Consider the following 19,166-nt stretch of genomic DNA (forward strand, 5'->3'; position numbering starts at 1 on the left):
GACAAAGACAAGGATATGAAAAAAGCCAGGCGAAAGAAAAGGGACCACAGCGTCACCCTCCATTAAAAATTGGTCGTGACTAACATGCAACAGGATTGTGCAGTTTACCGACCAAATTCCAATCACTTGTAAAAACCTTGTGAGGGACACAAACACACTGCTGGATGTCAGGTGAAATCCTCGCCCCTTCAGCATTGGTGAATTCCATGTATTCACTTTAACTGAGGGATTTTATGCTCTTCAAGCTCGGAAATTGTTCAGGTTTGACTAATCGGAGGCCGGTTTACCAACCAGGGAATGTGAACAACTGTTCCGTCGCCACAAGAGCCCCAGATTCTGATTACATGATCATGTGATTAAATAATAGATTTGAATTTTTCTTATGCTGCTTTCAGATGCCTTTCACAAGTATTTAAATGTTTAAACCCTGAGCAAATTGGTTTGATTTCTTTAAGAAATATGACAAAAAAAGTCAATGAGCAACTTTCTTAGAGTTAGAAAATTATTTTTAAAATATCTAGAGAAAGAAAACAATATTTCTAATTATCATAATTAGTTATTTTATTTTTTCTTTATTTATTTTTCAGGTCATTTTCTTTGAACTTACTTTTTGGTTAATTTCTTCTTTCGTTGCTCATTGCCTTCCTCCAATGTCTTTGCTCAGGTTTCAAAGGCTTAATCCTGCCTTGGTGAATACCAAATCATGAAGAAAGTATATTTTCTGATAGTACATTTAATATACTTATTTAGTTTACTTAATTTAAATTTAGTGTATGCTGCAGAACAAAAAAAGGCACACTGCTGATCACTTTAATGCACAAGTCATAGATAGAAAAGGATTTGTTGGTTCTTTTCACACTTATATTATGTACTTTGGTACTAACTTTTAGGCCTTGTCCACATGGACATGGTCATTTTGAAAAACAAAACAAAAAATAAACAGGGTTTTTCGTCCTTTGTTTTAAAAAATGTGCAAAAGCACTGTTATGAAAAAAAAATCTGTATATCATAGGAAAACACAACTGTGCTGTCAAAAGCATGACAAACCAACAGGTCCTGCTATAACTGTAACCCCAAAGCCATGCAAAGAAGAAGAATAAGATGGTGGCTTGATCAGAAGCCCGAAAAAAGTTATTTCGCGAGCACTGACAGCGCAAGCCCCCGGGAAGTGTGGCCAACATGATGCCATGGGGTCCAGAAAGACCTTTTCCCATAGACATTGTGAAAGACATTTCTGCTAATCAGTGGTTACATTCTTATGATTGCCACAAATCCCGCGAAATGACTCGTTTCACTATTGGGATTTGACCCATTTGATCCGATAATATTATGAAAGTCTCTAAGAGCCGCACGATTCAATCATTTTATCCCCTTTGAAGTTAGCAGAGGGCTAAAAACCAGAAGTTAGCTGCCGGGCCATGTTAAATCTCTGATGCACTTACTGCAAGGGCACCATGATACAGGAGATCCAGGTAATTCTATATCTGGTAAGTCAAACTTTTTTGACTTCTAGCACCAGCAACTTCCCTCAGAAAAAATGGGGCAGTCTGTCTAGCAGGGGCCCGCCTCAGACGCTGTATACGGTTCTCTTTGTACATCAATGGAGCAGTGACCTCCATAGCTGATTCTAATGCCTCTGTTCCTCAGTATGGTGAAAAAGTACTTGCACATTTATGTGTGAACATGTAAAAAGTCCTGTTAGCAAGGCTAGTGCCAGCACTATTATGGTCACATCCGACATTGCACACAATGTTGCCTCATTTGTTGCCTCACAAAGCAGAATACAGCGCACACACTGACGTTACAAGACAAATACTCTGTTTTCCCTGTCAACACATTAGAAACAGAGTTTCTGAAAATCTTCACCCTGGACTGAGTTTTACAAAAGATTTAGTTTTTTAGTGGCGTGAACTGCAGTTTGCATGTGGACAAAAGGACTGAACACATCAAAAAAGCACCAGTTTTAAATATTCATGTGTGCATGTTGACAAGACCTTACAGTGTGCACAAAATGAGAAGTAAACTCTGGTACATTTGAGTAAACTTTGGTGTAAGATAACGGTTTCTGTTACATTTAATCAATGTAAGCTGCACTTAGCATAATAAAGGTTGCACTTAAGACATGCTTACAAATATTTAAATTGTATTGGTCGGATAATTTTGTGCTCCCCAAAAAAAAAAGCATAGTATAATGTAAACTTTATGCATCGAAAGTATGATCAGAGCAAAAATGTACCTTGATGAAATTTGCATTAGAAACTCTGTTACCTAACATTTACTTTGCAGAAGAAGTACCTGTATACTTATACTGGTAGAAATATACTTGTTGTATGCTTCCATTATTGAAAAATATACACATTTTTTCACTTATAAGAGCCTTTGTACAAAATTTAACATTAACAGCGGTTAAGCTGAAAACAAATTCTCTTCTCCTTGTCTCTGGAAAGCTGGCATTTTTTCAAAATGCAAGTTTTTCACCCAACAGCAGAGATTTGATTTTTTCCCCCCAGTATGCCTCGCTATAGCCACTTTAGCTACTTGGCCCTCAGAGAGGAGAGCAATCTATGCAGAAATAATTTGATACATCATTCATTTCGCCTGACTTTTCAGACCGGATCAAACGCTGGGTGTCATTTTGAAAGTCACTCAGACAGGCACAACTCGAAAGCAGCACTTCTCATACCAAAAAGCGTAAAAAGACAGAAAAAAAACAAATGATGGAGGAATAAAAAGAGATGGGAGTTGAGAAGAGAGACTGGCTTGCAGTTGGTGAATGCTCAAGGGATCAAACCAATGTGGAGGGCAGGGATTCAACCAGTCAGAGGAGGAAACAGATAGCTTAAACTCCCAACTGGAGTACAGGAATAAGAGGTATAAACACAGCAACAGCCACTGACAACCAGAAATGTCGACAAAACTGAAACTGAAGAACAAAGGAACACATTACAACCAGCTGAGACACCAAATGACGGGGATGAACGGCCAATTTTGGAGAAAAACGTCACATTTCAGCCAGTTAGAGAAGTGAAGGGGCATGACAACAGCCAACCAGAGGCCAGCCGCAGACAGAGAACAGGGAGAAGGGGGGGGGGGGGGACTCTGAGCTCCTGTTCTGAATCTGTTCAGAATGACACACACACACACACACACACACACACACACACACACACACACACACACACACACTCACACTCACACTCACACACACACAGAAAGTCAAACACACACTCTGGCTGGACGGCGTGGAGGTGAGAGGGGCATGCTGACGAGGCGAGACTGAGAATGAGCCCATAAATCCTGCTGTCAGCATCAAAGGAAAGCAGACAAGACCCAAGAACACCTCCAAGCCTGACCCCCCTCCCACCCCCACCCCCCCCCCCTCCCTACACACACACACACACACACACACACACACACACACACACACACACACACAGAAAAAACACACATAGAGAAACACACACAGAGGAAGTGGAACACTGTGTAAATGACTTGTACCACTTAAGGGGTCACACTTGTGTGTCGTTGTGAGATAGATGTGAGTGCCCTGTGTGTGTGTTTGTGTGTGTTCATGTGTGTGTGTGATGCTGGTGTGTGAAAGTGTGATTTGAGCCTGTGTCTGTGCACGTATTGGCAACAACAAAGCTTTACGTGGACAGGAGTATGAAATATTCATCCCTCCGCTCTGAAGTTCAAAGTGTCCCCAGACTAAGTTTTTTTTTTCCCCAGAGTGACAGACAAGACGAAAACAGACAGAACTACAGACAGTCAGGCCTACAGATGGACAGACAGACAGGTTGAAAAGTTAGAACGACAGAAAGTCAGAACGACAGATGACTGGTGGAAAAGTTATACCTGTAATGTTCTCTGCACCATCTTCTCAAGTGGATGAGTAGATGGATTGTTGGATGTTTGGATAGATGGATGGATGGATGGATGGATGGATGGATGGATGGATGGATGTGTGGATGAGTGGAGGAGTGTGTGTTGAGCGGTTCAGGGCGGAGGTAGGGATTATCAACAGGAGAAAAGAGGAAAACAAGAAAAGAAATCATGAAACAGCTGTGAAAAGGCCATTTTTTCCCTCCATTGAGTTTCTTCTATTCTTTTCTTGCTGTCAGCTTTGACTGTGTGTTTGCACGTGTGTGAATGTAAAACAAACTCCCAGTATCCTTGACTGCTCCACAATGCAACTACAGTTTGTGTATTGAGGGGAAAAACAGCAACTTGAATGGTGTTTGTTTTCCACTCCATTACTAAGCTTCTCGCATCTCTCTTGTTTGCAAGTGTGTGTGCAAGTGTGTAACTCAGATGGTTTTACCTGTGAAAGTGTAAACTCCATGCAGCCGGACGGAGACGGAGGGAGTAGGGGGGGAGGGGGAGGGGGAGGGGTCGGTGGCGGAGGGTGTGATGCTTGCTGAGGAGGGAGGAGTTGGGGAGGAGGAAGGAGAGAGCAAGTCGGGGAAGAGGAGATTGGAGAGGGTGGTGGTGGAGATTTCGGAGACAGTGGCTGACGTGTCGGCCATGGAGGGGGCGGGAGAGGGGGAGGAGTCGGGGGAGGTGAGGTCAGGAGAAGAGGAAGTGGGATCAGCACCGGAGCCAGAGAAGGTGTCAGGAGGAGAGGAGGGTGGGAGGGAGGAGGAGGAAGAATATGGAGAAGTTGGAGAGTCAAGGAAAGATAATGTGGTATCTGGGGAGTCAGGGGAGTTGGTGTAGTCAGAGGAGTCAGAGGAGTCAGAGGAGTCAGGGGAATCAGGAGAGTCAGGGGAGTCAGGGGAGTCAGGGGCGTCAGGGTAGTCTGGGTCCATGGGATCTTGGGAGGAGGACGATGGCGAGGAGGTGGAGTGGAAATGAGCAAGCAAAGCGCAAAAATGGCCATGGATCGAACGAATGGGATACATAAGAGTGAAAGGGATAGAAGCGCAAGAACGAGCGAAAGCGGTTGGATGGTAAGCGTTGGCATGGTAGCGCGGTTGGATGAGAAAAAAAACAAACAAAAATAGGAGGAAAGAAACGAAAGAAAATCAGAAGAGAAAAAAGATGGAAGAAGTACAAGCAAAAGCCACAACAAACGACAGAAATAAAGAAACGTGATGAAGAAAAGTAAAAGAAGAAGACATCCCAAACTCTTTTTACACCAGTCCCCCTCTTCCCCACCACGCAACCCATTTCTGTTTCTTTTCCCTTCCCTTTTTTCACTTTCCCTCATTACCTTGCACCAGGAGTGTGTACTCCCCCTGGCTTTTTCCTATGCCGTTGTCGGCATGGCAGAGGTAGACGCCATTATCTGATTTGTTGAGCATCTCGAAACGCAAGTAAGCACCGTCGGCTTTGGCCAGCGGGGGGAGCTCTCCATCCTTCTTCTCCCACGAGTAGGTGGAGGGCCTGTTGAGACAGGAGAGAGCAGGAGACACACAAAGAATGAGAGTCCTAAGTTGAACTGTAGATGCTCAGCACATTTTTCAAAAAAAAAAGAGAAAAAAATAGAGTAACTGAAAGTAAAAATCAGAAGAGGAGTGAAGTGATGAGAGGAGAAGGGAGCGGTGACAAGTGCTGCAGGACAAAGAAAAAAAGATGGAATGATCAAGGGTGAAGTAGAGATGGAAAAAGAAGAAATGGTCAGAGGAGAGGGGAGGCTGGAAGGAACGAAGATGGAAAAAAAGAACAGATAAAAGCAGGGGAGGAGTGAGAACGAATAAGAGAAAGAGATGGATGTTACAGGGAGAAAATTGAGAGTTGTTGCAGCAAACGGCAAAAGTGAAAAAAAAAAGATGAAGAAAATGATGGAGAGAAGGACGGGGTTGGGAGGAGTGCTGCGGCTTGAAGAAGAAAAGAGATTAAAAAAAGATGGAGGGAGATGAAGACAACAGAACAAAGATCAGCATTTCAAATCAGCCTGCGTTAAAAAATCCATTCTGCATAACAGATTGTGTATGAGAGAGATAGCGAGACGTGTCTTGATAAAAGAATCAATTATGTAAATGTACGAGTCCTTAAGCGCTGTACAGTAATTACAATGACGGGGAGACTGAAACGGGGACAGACCTGAATGGGTCGCACTGATTAATCGCTCTTGGAAATGTGAAAAAAAAAAACAAAACAGTGACACCTAAAGGTGCAATCTGTATATTCGCAAAGGAGGCCACATGGCTGTTTGTGCTTGTACAGTAACTGTTAAAGGCAGAGACAATACATCTCTTCGACCGAGCTCCCTTACACAAACATTTTAAAATCTAGTTGGATTTTTCAAAAAAGGTACAAAAAAAAAAAAACCTATAATAATTCTATCTGTTGTTGCTGCCGGGCAAAAAATCTCAAACTCAGTGAAAGCTAATGAGAAACATCGTCTGCTCCCTCGACACCTGCTGCTGAGCAAACACTTGGGAGACTGTGGGCTTCCTAGGAAGCTCAAAGTTTCGAATATGTGTCATTTTAGGAATATAAATCCTAACAATGCTTAAAAAAAGAGCGCTAGCATTCAGTCAGCTGTCCTGAGGCGAATGAATATTCAACCATGAAGTATTTAAAACAAGCGTGTCCTGACCATGTTTGGCTACCTGCAATAAAACAGAATCAGCTGTTGTATTACACTGCCTCCAAATGCGAGATAATAAGCAATTAACTGAACAATTAACTTCCCATTTACAGGCTGTAACTGGTGTAGTGTTATTAAACATAATGCTTGAAAGTCAATCTCTGTTATACAGCAGGTAGTTTAAGTGCAGGCGGCTGATTGGTCAGACCACACCGATAATCCCCCCGTCTAAAGTCTCTGTTTTATTCTGGGCTATGAGCTCTGCTTATGTGGAAACTTTTCAATTAGCACACATGCATTAATAAACACTGCACAAAAGTCATGATATGCTTGAAGACATTCTTTATTGCAATTATGGGTACTTTGGTGCTGCGTATTCCTCCCTCTCCCAGCTGTGATCATTATCACAGTAAAGAATGCGCTATTGGGTGTTTTTGCTAAATTATTGATGTAAGATTTGCTAAATTATGTTAATGTTAAAATCTTTGTAATACAACACTTATTTAAAAGAATCTGTTGTGTGATCAGTAGAGATTATTAATGGAAACGTTATGTTAGATTGTCCTCTCTATTGGTTCCTGCCGAAGATGGACATATTTAAAGCTGCTCTCATCACTATTATCATTATTATTATTATTATTCTTTTTAAATGGATGTAATGAGTTATTGCCTGACTCTGCAGTTCACCTCAGTTGTGTAGAGTTTTCAGACTTCTCAGATCATTGATTTTGGTTTTTGGTTTGCATTTTTACAGTCTAAAACTTAACTATTTTGATTCAGTAGGCTCTTATCTGCATAGTTTCAAGACACATCATGCTATAACATGTTCTGATCATCGTACTGTCACGCTCCACATGAATATTAATGTTGCTCCGTGTCCCCAAGATGTGTAAATAAGCCACTGTTTGCCAACTCGTCTGCTATAACCAAAAGGGTCGGGACTCCCGAGGAACTTGCAAACTAACTACCTTCTTTTATATAACTCCTTAAAACATACTATTTACAGTTCTCAAAATGTTTTCATAATGTTTTTAAGACACACTCTGTTTTGTCAGGTCTCTGTTATTTATTTATTTATTCATTTATTTAAGGATCCCCATTAGCTGATGCCAACAACACCAGCTAATCTTACTGGGGTCCAAAGTTCAGTACATCATATCCATATCATAACATCATATACACAGGCGTGTGGGTGATTTACATTAGATCAATCACAAAAGACGCTGTATACAACATCGCATCTGTTCTGCCTTAAAGCCATCACATATGTGCCTCAGTTTATGTTACATTAAGTGGTCGTAGAAGTTCACTGAAGCATTCATGGTGATACATAGTCAATATATTGTATGTTTTCTCTTGTTTTTGTTGCCGTTATCTTGACAGTGTGTATTATTTAATCTTGTCGGGGACTATTTTAAGCTGTGGATTAATACACATCTGGTATACACTAGTGAGTATACATGGCAGTAGGAAAGCGTATGTAGATTTGACTTAAAATAAGCCGTCGCAACCAGGGAAAGGTCACCGAGTGCAATGATGTGGCTCACTGACGAGTTCTTAGTAGTTCTTGGGAAACACTGGAGCTAAATAAACTATATCATACATTGGCTACAGAGTCAATACTTGGTAGTGATTCAGTCCATTATTGGTGTGTGTCTTTTCAAAGGATTTGTCAGCAATAAGAGAACTATACTGTAGAGTATGGCCAGGCCTTATCCTTTAACATGTCACAGATTACTGTAATCCTGTTACATGTCACCTGCTGTTTTCTGACCACAGCCATGACCTTGCACACGTAAGGCAGCTCACACGCAATAGGTCAAGGTTACGCAAGGATTTTTATGTGTGAGTGAGCAGTGAACAGTCTTGGTTAAATGACTTCAAACTCAGAAATGTGATGCAAGCACTCCTGGGTTGTGCTGATTGAATAGATTGGAAATATAAAAGAATGTAGAGCACGAATTGTCTTTCCCCTCTGTTAGAAAGCTCTCGCTGCCGGGCGTCAAGGAAACACAGTATAGAATTTGATACGGTAAGTTATTCTTTTGAACCTGACAGGATGTGACCACGGAGAAAAAAGTGCGTATCGTGGAATTGAGTGTGACGTTCATCGAGTTTGATTGGGGAGGGCAGCTCGAGGGGAGGAGAGGGATCTGAGTGGTTGGGTGTGTCGGAGAAAAGGTGTCGCAGCGGTGATTGGGTTTTGACTGACAGCTGCAGGGGCAACCTGTATCTGATTTGATTGGACACTAGCTCATCCACAAGCGACGGTGCACATAACCGTGCACCTTGTATCTTGCACGTACACACACACACACACACACACACACACACACACACACACACTGGCTTTCTCTTGTTTGCTCTCCCTCTCTCTGTCTTAGTCATTCGCTGCTTGTCACCAAATCTTTCTGTCTCCTCTCCGCCCACACTTTTCTCCGCTTCCCTCTACCTCTCTCTCTCCTGTCGGTTTGTTTTCTTTCCCTCTACCTCTCCTTCCCTTGTCATTTTTTTGCAGCGATCTCACAGCTCCTCTCTTCTCTATTCCCCTGTTTTTTTTTTAGTGTTTCTTTTTACATACAGCCTATGCTATGCAGTGTATACTTTTATCTAAAGCCTCTCCCTGTTCTATGAGTTAAGTACATTTTTAGAACAGGTGATCCCAGTGGGAGCTGAACCCTGAACCCTTGCACTGTCAGGGCCATTTTGAACTACACAGAACCATTTAATACCACAGAGCATGGCTATATAGAACATACATAATTGAACGGATGCTTTCATCCAGAGTGTCTAATTGTATCACAAATAATCATATTTCTAACATAGGTGGTCCCCGTGGGAATGGAAACCCTGACCATGGCGCAATGTTCTCACCCTGCTTCTCTGCCGTCTATAATTTATTGACTCCCTCGCTGCCTTTTAAAGTAAGCTCATGCGATGACAGTCACCTCCTCCTGCCCCGCCCCCTATCTGTTCCACCTGCCAATCAAACTAACCGGCTAGTCTTATTCCTAGCCACTGCTGTGATGAGCTGACAGAAGGGGGGGGGGGGGGGGGGGCAAAGGAAGAGGAGGAGGGATGGGGAGTTTCGAGGGAAAAGGTGTGAGGGGAGAGATAGAGGAGAGTTATAGGAAAGGACGTGGAGGAGGAGAAGGAGGAGGAGGGTAAAGAGGCATCGTGACAAGACGGAGAGGAGTGAACGAGTCGTGAGTGACACGGTAGCGGAGAGATACCCGATGATGGAGGGAGGCAGAGAGGGGAGGACAGGGGGAGGAGGAGGGGTGGAGAGTGGATCGATAGGCCTGGTTGGCTGAAGGTTCATCTATAATGCAGAAAGGCCAGGGGAAAGAGTGTATTTGTGTGGGCAGGATTTAAGACGGGGTTGCAGTTTGTTTCCGTGTTTGTGTCTGTAAGGATCAGAAATATTGTGTACACACTGTATCAGCGAACACTCGAGAGCTTGTACAAGCGGATGTTTTTCACTAACTGCACCCATGTGTGTGTTTATGTACGCATTTGAACAACAGGAAAAGATGTCAGAAATTAAACATGTTGATGTGTGATTACTTACAAGTGTGTGCAGCTGTCAGGGCTGCTACCTGCACATGTATCCTATAGGTGTGTGCACGTGCATTTTCATTGATTTCTTCTGTGTGATTGCGGACTTGTTGTGCAATTTGACATCTTTTCAGTAACTAAATGTGGGTGTTTTTTTTTTTGTTTTTTTTTCCATGTTTGTCTGCTTCTTTATATGCTGTTGAAGTGCCTCTAAAATCTATTGAATGGTAAATGGACTGCACTTGCATAGTGCTTTTCTAGGCCTCTGACCACTCAAAGCACTTTTACACCACATGTCACATTCACCCATTCACACACTGGTGGCCGTGGCTTTCACACATGGTGCCCCTTCTACTAAGTAACCAATTACACACACTCAACATGTTGACTGAAGGAGCCAGGGATCTAATGGCCAATCTTCCAATTAGTGTACGATCCACTCTACCTCTAAGTCTCAGCCGCCCAAATTCCATTCATATGGCTCAATTTTCATGACCACCTTTCCTGACCATTTTCCTTGATCACCTCAATGCTGAGACCCTTTACATAACCATGCTCAGATAATTTGAGTTAAGGCCTATGGCCAACTTTATACAAAGGATCATCTTTTGGATTATGTACTCAGATGCACCAGACCTAAGAATGTTGTTAAGAACTCACACCTAGCTCAAGTCATGGAGGTGAGAGATGAAATTAGAACTGGCAGAGAAGAGATGATAAAAAGGCTACGAGCACTTTAAGAAAGACAGTACATAAACCTTGAATTAACTGTCCAAATGAAAGTGTCCTCAGCAAAGAAATGGCTGCATCAGTTCAAATACTCAAAGATACTAGCCTCATGCGGTCCTGCTAATAAGCAAAGTTGGAAGTAGCGTGATGTTATAACTCTCTCTCAAGTGTCTGACCTTGACACCAAACACATTGGCGTCCTCCGGCAACAGTTGGTCTCTTCTAATCAATGACTACCATTCCAACTTCACCAGACCTTGACCATGGAGGTGGTCAGGAAAAATGAGTCATCTGAGTAGTTTTTGAAGGCACTGACAGATATTTTTTGTATTTAAGGTCTAAGGATTTTTTGGTCACTTTACTGAAGTGCATTTTAGAATTATATTTGCAAGGTTAATCAAATAGACATGCTGCATAAACCACTCTTGTGTTGGTGTTGCTCTAGCATGCAGAATGTACCACATGTACTCAAGTCCTCCTACTCCAGTACAGTGTGAGCAAGTTATCTTAATCCACTACTTTTTGGCACAAAGAAGAAACTCTTAGTTATGTTGCAAACTGCCTGGAAATGTTGGAACAAGTTGTTTTGTCATTTTGTATGTCTGGAAGTTCTGTTTTTGTTTAAATACTTTACCTCTATATGACACTCAAACCACTATAAGGAAGCAAACAACATAAATATAGCAGCAAACAGTTATTTGCTAAGATGAGGGCGAGGTATTGTCTTAAAGAAATGCCAGTACCAGTACCCTTAAAGTCATACCAGTGCCAATGGAGTACATCATTTGATACCTTTTTTTCTGCTTCATTAAATACCTGTCGTGAATGGATGCCCAAAGTTGCATACAATGCCAGTAAACTTTGAAAAATTTGGTGCCATTATGGCACGCTGAACTGCAAAATCTGTCAAATACACTGAGCTTGACTTCATTACACCACAGACTATATGGGTTGCAACTGCTGGGATAATGGCCCAATCACGCATTGCATTCAACTGAGGAACTCTCGCAGTGATTGCCTGGGAGCAAAACCCTACAAATAGTTGTTTTTTGTTTTTTTCTCGATTCAGGTCTAAAAAGGATCAAATGCAGGTATTGTTTGACTGGAGAAGTTGCTGGTACTGGGTTATTTCATTGATACCTTAAAGGTGTTGCATACCAATACCCAGCCCTAATAAACATATAGTGGAATAATGATGTCCTGAGCAGAGTATGAAGTCATGCTACAATGTTTGTGTGTGTGTGTGTGTGTGTGTGTGTGTGTGTGTGAGAGATTTGTAATCTGAGTTTTTCTGCTTTTTGTTGTGGTGACTGGCCAACCTGTGGCGGCATGTGAGTGCATGTGAGTCCCTGTGATTCCTTGTGAGGCTAAGTAATCGCCACCGCTTTGTTCTGCTCTCATATGACGGTAATCGAAACATAACACAAGTAATTGTAACTGAAGCATAACATGTCAGCATTGTTGCTTTTGTTAGCACTGGTTGTGCTGTTAGCCCCGTTAGCTGGTAGCTGTTGGCCAAACCAACTCCATGTTGAAAACTGTCTGCAGGCAATCCTGCCCCAGACACTAAATTATAGATAGGCCCTTAATGTTGCATAGAACTCCTTTAAAAAATGAATTTGATGTTTTTTGTCTTGTTAGATTAAGGTTAATAACCAAACTGATATTTGTGTGTTGGTAGATGACGGTGATCTGACATTTAGATCAGATCAAATCAAGAAAAGTGTGTGTGTGTGTGTGTGTGTGTATGTGTGTGTGTATGCACACATACAGGCAGACATGGTGTGAATAAAATGTGTGTGTGTGTGTGTGTTTTTGACTTACTCGGGGTTGCCGTTGCCCTTACACAGAAGATGAAACTTCTCCCCCTCTCTGGGCAGATCATTCTGAGGCACGATCTCCACGTTAGGGGAATCTGTATGTGGAAGACAAACACACACACACACACACACACACAGAAACCGAGTATAGTTACATAACACAGAACTCATAATTGCACAGACATGAACACAGCACAGACAGTAGTCTCATTCATCTCTGTCTCAAATCTACTCCCATCTGCATCCTGTAGGCGTCACCATCTCTCTGCCTCCCACAATGACATAACCCCTTACACAACTACATCACTTTCCCACGGCGATGCAGTGCCGCTGTCTCGCCCACAGGGTGGCAGCACCGGCACAGACTCCGACGTGGCTCGTATATAGTTTCATTCCGGATAATAACCTGCTCTTCTTATTCACAGCGACTCAACTCTGGTTAAGTGCACCAGCAGAGGAAGGTTACATTCCTGTGTGGTCATTATTACAGGTAGCTAATGTGAAATTATTGGAGCAGAGATCAAACTGCAAAGGGGGAAAATGTGCCTCTGCTGCCCAATAAAAGAGATGAGCAAGGCAGAAATAAAAAAGACAGCAGTTTGAGGCTTTAATTCGCATTTCTCTCTCACATCCGTGTGTCCTCTACTCTCCCTCTCTCCCCCCAGCATCCTCTCTATCTCCTCTCCTCCCCACTCCACCCCATTTCCCAGTTGACTCACACAACACCCGCAGAGCGTGTTCGCTCCTCTTGTCCCCGGGGGCGAGAGAGGGATGGTCGACAGCGCAGGTGATGAGGGCGTTGTCGTCACTGCGGGTCACCTCGAGGGTGAGCTCACTGCTCACGTTGTATGTGGGATCGTCTGGAACGGACTCCACCACGTCTGGGCGTCCTGAGGTGAAGAGGGACGAGAGGGGGGAGGGGACAGTCAATACAAAGGTGTCTGCATCTTAACCAGGGACTAGTAAAACACAGATACACAAAAATACGCACCACAAACAAACAGTAAGGCACTGAAAAAGGCTCTTTTACTGTAATTAGGATGTGGTGGTTTCACGTTGTACAACTGTACAGAACTGCAATGACCCCCATTTGTTCCCATTAAATGAAAAATGCCTTTACTGCACGGTTACCTTGTGGCCCCAGGTGTTTTGTTCTGCTATCTATCATTATATGTCACAGATACTGTTTGTCTAACAATGCATTTCCTCACATTTCTAGAGAATCACTAAAAGATTCCGTTTTTTTTCCCGGTGACTCATTTGATGATGAATACAATTGTTTCATCCACTAAAATTTCATCATAGATTTCAGGGACGACTCTAAAACTTCATATAAAACCTGCAGGTCCATCTTTGCCTTCAAGGTAACTGAGACTCAACAGCAATTAACAGTGACTGGATTTCTCTGAGTCTGCCAAAAATGTGTTTAGTGTTGAAGCAATTAGTCAATACGTGGATCAACAGAAAGTTAATTAACAATAATTTTCATAAATGATTAATCTTTAATAGTGGAAATAGTAAATTTTCTGGTCTATCATTATGAAGTAAATGCTGATTAAGCATTTGTATGGCTACAGATTAATGGTAATACGGACTGCACTTATGTAGCGCTTTTCTAGTCTTTCAACAACTCAAAACGCTTATATGATACATGTCACATTCACACATTCACTCACAGTCACACACGCTCACACACTGGGAGCAATTTGGAGTTCAGTATCTTTCCCACAGATACTTCCACATGTTGACGAGAGGAGCTGTGGATCGAACGTTAAACTTCCCATTAGTAAATGACCCGCTCCACCTCTGAGCCACATCCGCACAAATGACACCATCAGCGTTCAGCTTGGTTCCCTATAAGCCTCACTTTCACTGTGCAATTCTGTTTGCCATTGGTCGCGGTCTCCCATGAAAATAAAGGCTCGATTTGCAGCACAAAGGAAGTTGCATTGACCACGGTGCAACCAAAACAGGAAGAGCTATCAGTATCTATCAGACCCCGAGGAAAGCAGCTCAGCACTGCTTCCAATTTTTTCATAGGCCACTCGCCGTATTGGAGCAAAACATCCCCTGTGGCCCAATAGCATTTTCCCCCTAGACCGCCATTATAAGGACACCTTGAACTGCAAACAAGGTCAATTATGACTGTTTCTATTATCAATTTTCGACCCATTGGGGGTTTGTATTCGTTAAATGTTCCTCGAGTTGCAAAAAGTAATTTAAAATCCTTGATGTCAGGGCGCCTGGTGGATCAGTGGATACAGTGGCGCCCCATGTACAGAGGCTGTGTCCTCACCGAAGCGGCCACGGGCTCAAATCTGGCCTCGGCCCTTGCTGCATGTCTCCCCCTCTCTCTCTCCCCCTTTCACACTCACACTGCCCTGTCAATTAAAGTCAATAAATGCCCCAATTAATAATCTAAAAAAATAAATAAATAAAATCCCTGACGTCAATATGATGTAAAGTCTATGAGCTGAGCACGAATTCACTGGTGGGGCTAGTGGTATAAAAACTGCTACCCATAGTCAGCGAGCCGCATTTTGTGAAAATAAACCTAGAAGTTAGAAATTGTTTTTTGGAAACTCGCCAGACAAGCAATCTTGGCATCCTGTATCTAGTTGTTATTATACTTCTATGGCAGCTATCCTCAGTTAACAAAGAGCAAGAGCGTCAGTTATTATCCCCAGCAGTGGAAATGATGGACAGTGAAACAACCAAAGTAACTGTGGAAACGGTGTTGGTGGCTAGGCCCTAAGGAAAACACAACACGATCATGTTGTCTTTGTGACAGTGACGCCAACGATAACACACTTAGAAATGCTGAGGAGTATGGAGTTGAAAAGTTGTATGATTCCACATTAAGCAGTTAATCAAGCAAAGCTGGCAAACATGATGCTGGTCCCAGCCTCTCAAATGTGAGCATCTGCAGCCTTTCTCTGTTATCATACATTGAATATCTTTTGCTTTTTGAACTGTTGGTCGGGGGAAAAAAGTCATTTGAAGACACTGTCTTGTTGGGTTGTCGTCTGAAAGTCAGAGATTTAATTTGTCAGTCAGAGACCCCTGAGATTCCTGTTGTTCAGTGTGCAGTGTACTTGCGGAGATGCGCAAGTCCCTAGATTTAGCTGCAGAGTGAGCGCTCCCCACTTTCATGCTGTTTTTCGGTACAGGCAGCTGCGGATATGGAAGCAGCTGCCTGGACTGAAGAGAGGCTTTGCGCCATCAGGTTGCCAGATAACATTATCCTCTGCCTTCTGCTTAGAAGTGATGACTTCACATCTCACAGCAGCTAAATATGATACAGTCTCTGGCTTCTGTTTGATATCTAATGTCAGCTAAAATGCTGTTGAACATCTTTGATTTTTCATTAGCATAGTAAGCTTGTTTACTATACTACATGAAGGCCCATGTCGACCTGAACATACCACTGAATTCATACTCTATATGGGAAAAAAAGCTCAATATTTGTTTCAAACTGCCAAATCTAAATCAAATGAAATAACTTTGAGTTACAGCCTTAACATCTTGGGCTCTGAAAAAAATTACAATGGCCATTTTTTCTCCCTTTTTCTGATATCCCATAGCCTACGCTTTCAATCCATTAATCAAAAATCTAATCTTGAGATGAATCAATGATGAAAATAACCATGAACTGCAGCTCTAATTTTTTTTTTCCATTCTCCAAAGTGCTGTGATTGTGGTCAAATTGACTTAGATTTACACACTTCTAAAAGGGTATATATAACAGCTCCAGACTGTGTGAGAACAGTTTTGTCTGGGAACATAAATTTTCAAGTCCTTTCAGTCTTACATCCTGCCACAGCATCCCTTGTTCATGAGGAATCATGCCGGGAAATGTAAATCTCAAAGCTACTTCATGCCATCCTCAAAGCTGCAAAAGTCAATGTTGCATGTTGGCAGCTCCAAATGGCAGCGAGAGCTAACTGAAAAATTCCACTTCCCCTCAGTACCCAGGACTCCTGTAATGCAACATCAGTAAACTGCACGCAGCGCGCTCATGTTTACTAACCAGGTCAGTCTGTGATGTTTAATGCTGAAGGACACCAAAGGGACGAGAGAGGCCAAAGATCTAATGTTGCTATGTCTAGCTTTCTTTGGACTCACTTGCTTGCTGTTGCTTAGGAGACAGCATGCATTTCCATCAGTGAGGACACAGAGGCGAATATACCCACGAACAGACTCTTATTTTGGCAAACAGAGAGAATCTACAGCATCTTAACGACAATCTGTTACTGCCATACTTTGTTTTTTAGAGTGATAAAAACGTGTCTGTTTTAAGGATGTAAGTTTTAAGAAATAATATGCACAGATTTTCACAGAGACGTTTCCACCTGATGATGTTTCCTTTTATTTTACATTTCTGGCAGCAGCCACAGCAGTCTGTATAGGATAAAAAGGAAAAAAAAAGAACTGGGCAGGTGCAAGTGGGTCTGTGCAGCACCAGAGGCAACAGAGTTAGACAAAGTACAAAAGCATAAACACAGTGGAGACTGTCATCCGGAGATCGTGCTCTATTGTAAGAAAAAAAAATACAAAACTGGGTGGTCAGAGCGTGAAAGTGGTTGGCAAATCTTGGAAAGTGGACCAGAACCTTATCACTGCATGGAGTGACACACACACACACAGGCATGCACACACAAGCATGGGCACATGTAGGTCAAGCTTATGAATAACATATACACAGTGGAGGCAGAGATAGTGGCAAGGGAGAAAGATTGGAAAACACACACTTTTTCCTCTGTCTCACTCTCTCTCGAACACACAGATATCGCAGACTCCCCCCTCCTCCCCCCTCCCCCCCTCCCCCCAGAGAACTCTCCAAATACCACTGAATCTAATGACATCTCTCTTTTTATTACCATAACCAGTCCTCTGACCTGCGGAGAAAATTAGTTTACTTTCTAGGTGCATTTCAATAATCCTACGCCACTCAGAGGAGTCTTTCCGTCACTGTCTGCCTCTCTCACACCATCCTCTCTCTCTCTCTGCACACACTAACTCAGACAGTATATAGCCTTTATTAAAGACCATGGATCTCCCAAAAACAGACCTGGGAATGAAAAAATGAAAATGTTTGTTTACTCACTGACTCTTGTGTACAGTATTTTTTCGAATTCATACAATTGAGTTTTAATAAGTTTTCCAGGCCCAAGGGGTCACACAACTGACTCAACGCATTCATTAAGGAAAAAATAAGATGCAGTCAGTTTAAGTGGTTTTTCCCAAGACAGCAGTGATGCACATTTCCTCGTAATTCACATTTCCTCAGTTCATTATTAGATAATCAGGGTAGATTTGCATGTCAGCTGCTGCGAGCGGAGCAACAAGCATATCGGACTGGGACGCATTAACAGGTTGTGCTACACACCGGATTTGGTACAAACTAATAGAACCCCCTCTTAAAGGGCCAGTGCACGCACATTATAAAAAATATGTGTTTTAGGCATGCAGATCATGTTTGCTTTCTGTCCAGGTTTTGAGATATTGGTCTTTGATATTCCCGCCTCCACCCATATAAAATTGTGTTGAATGAAATTTCAATTGTGGTGCACACAGCATTAAAAGTGAATTTTCCACACATCCCAATGTCTTATTCTGCATAATCCACAGAACGGGCTGTGAACAGTTTTTCATGCCAGTGATATTTCTCTGGTAGAGAGTAGCTCCTGTGAAGACTGTTCCCACTGTTACTGCTGAATTTTTCAAAATTTAATTTTTCAATGCTGTGAGCACCAAAACAAAATTCTATTCACCCCATTGTGTTGGGGTAGAGGCAGAAACCTTGGAAACGTACTAAAACCTAGAAAAATGGAATGAAAACTATTTGTGTAAGAAAATGTGATTTAGGTGAACCAACCTTTAAAGTGTATTTAAAGCAGCTGGAAACATTTTTTATGCTAACAACAGCTTAAAGGACAATGTCAAAGGGATAATTCACAGTGATGAAGAAAGAGACTTTCAGTGTCTTTCAGCTCATTATTTTGGTTTTCAGGCCCACAGCAGCACTGTTTTGTTTCACTCTCACCGCTCTTGTTATTTCCAGCTGCAGCACAAAGCAGTTTGTTCAAACTCACTGTACATTACCCACCCAGCAAAACAACAGATGGCAGACACAGTTAGCTGGTAAACATAGTAGAGCACTTATTAAGGTTGTAAATCACAAGTTTAAAAATGATCACAGATAATGGACATAGCTAAAGTGACGTCCCCCATTGGTTTGTGGACCGCCATTTTCATGCCTCGAGTTTGGCATTTCATTAACTGCAATCTTGTTTTTTTGGAGCCAAAAGTGACCATGTTTGGGAGAATGGAGCTAAAGAAGAGGTGTGGATCTGTAGCAACAATCCTCAGCCGGCCTGTCACTCAAGCTGCCCTGCCCTCAAATATTTGAACTTTATGCCTTAATAAAATGTAAGTTATGAAGAAATTCACCTCACATAAAGTTGTCATGAATGTTGGAATAAGCTACAGAGACCAAAACTGTTTTTGTTTTTTGTACCAGG

At 42.3% G+C, this 19,166-nt stretch overlaps 1 protein-coding gene across 1 annotated transcript in view; it reads right to left on the reverse strand.

Moving 5' to 3' along the window:
• Positions 1–19,166, reverse strand: part of cadm3 (cell adhesion molecule 3) — a 107,628-nt gene that overhangs the window by 8,299 nt on the left and 80,163 nt on the right. Inside the window, 5 exon segments of the mRNA XM_042497409.1 lie at positions 3,856–3,912; positions 4,322–4,714; positions 5,213–5,385; positions 12,647–12,737; positions 13,362–13,532. Of these exon segments, the coding sequence (XP_042353343.1) occupies positions 3,856–3,912; positions 4,322–4,714; positions 5,213–5,385; positions 12,647–12,737; positions 13,362–13,532 (885 nt within the window).

Source organism: Plectropomus leopardus, chromosome 12, assembly GCF_008729295.1.
Source record: "Plectropomus leopardus isolate mb chromosome 12, YSFRI_Pleo_2.0, whole genome shotgun sequence".
NCBI lineage: Eukaryota > Metazoa > Chordata > Actinopteri > Perciformes > Serranidae > Plectropomus > Plectropomus leopardus.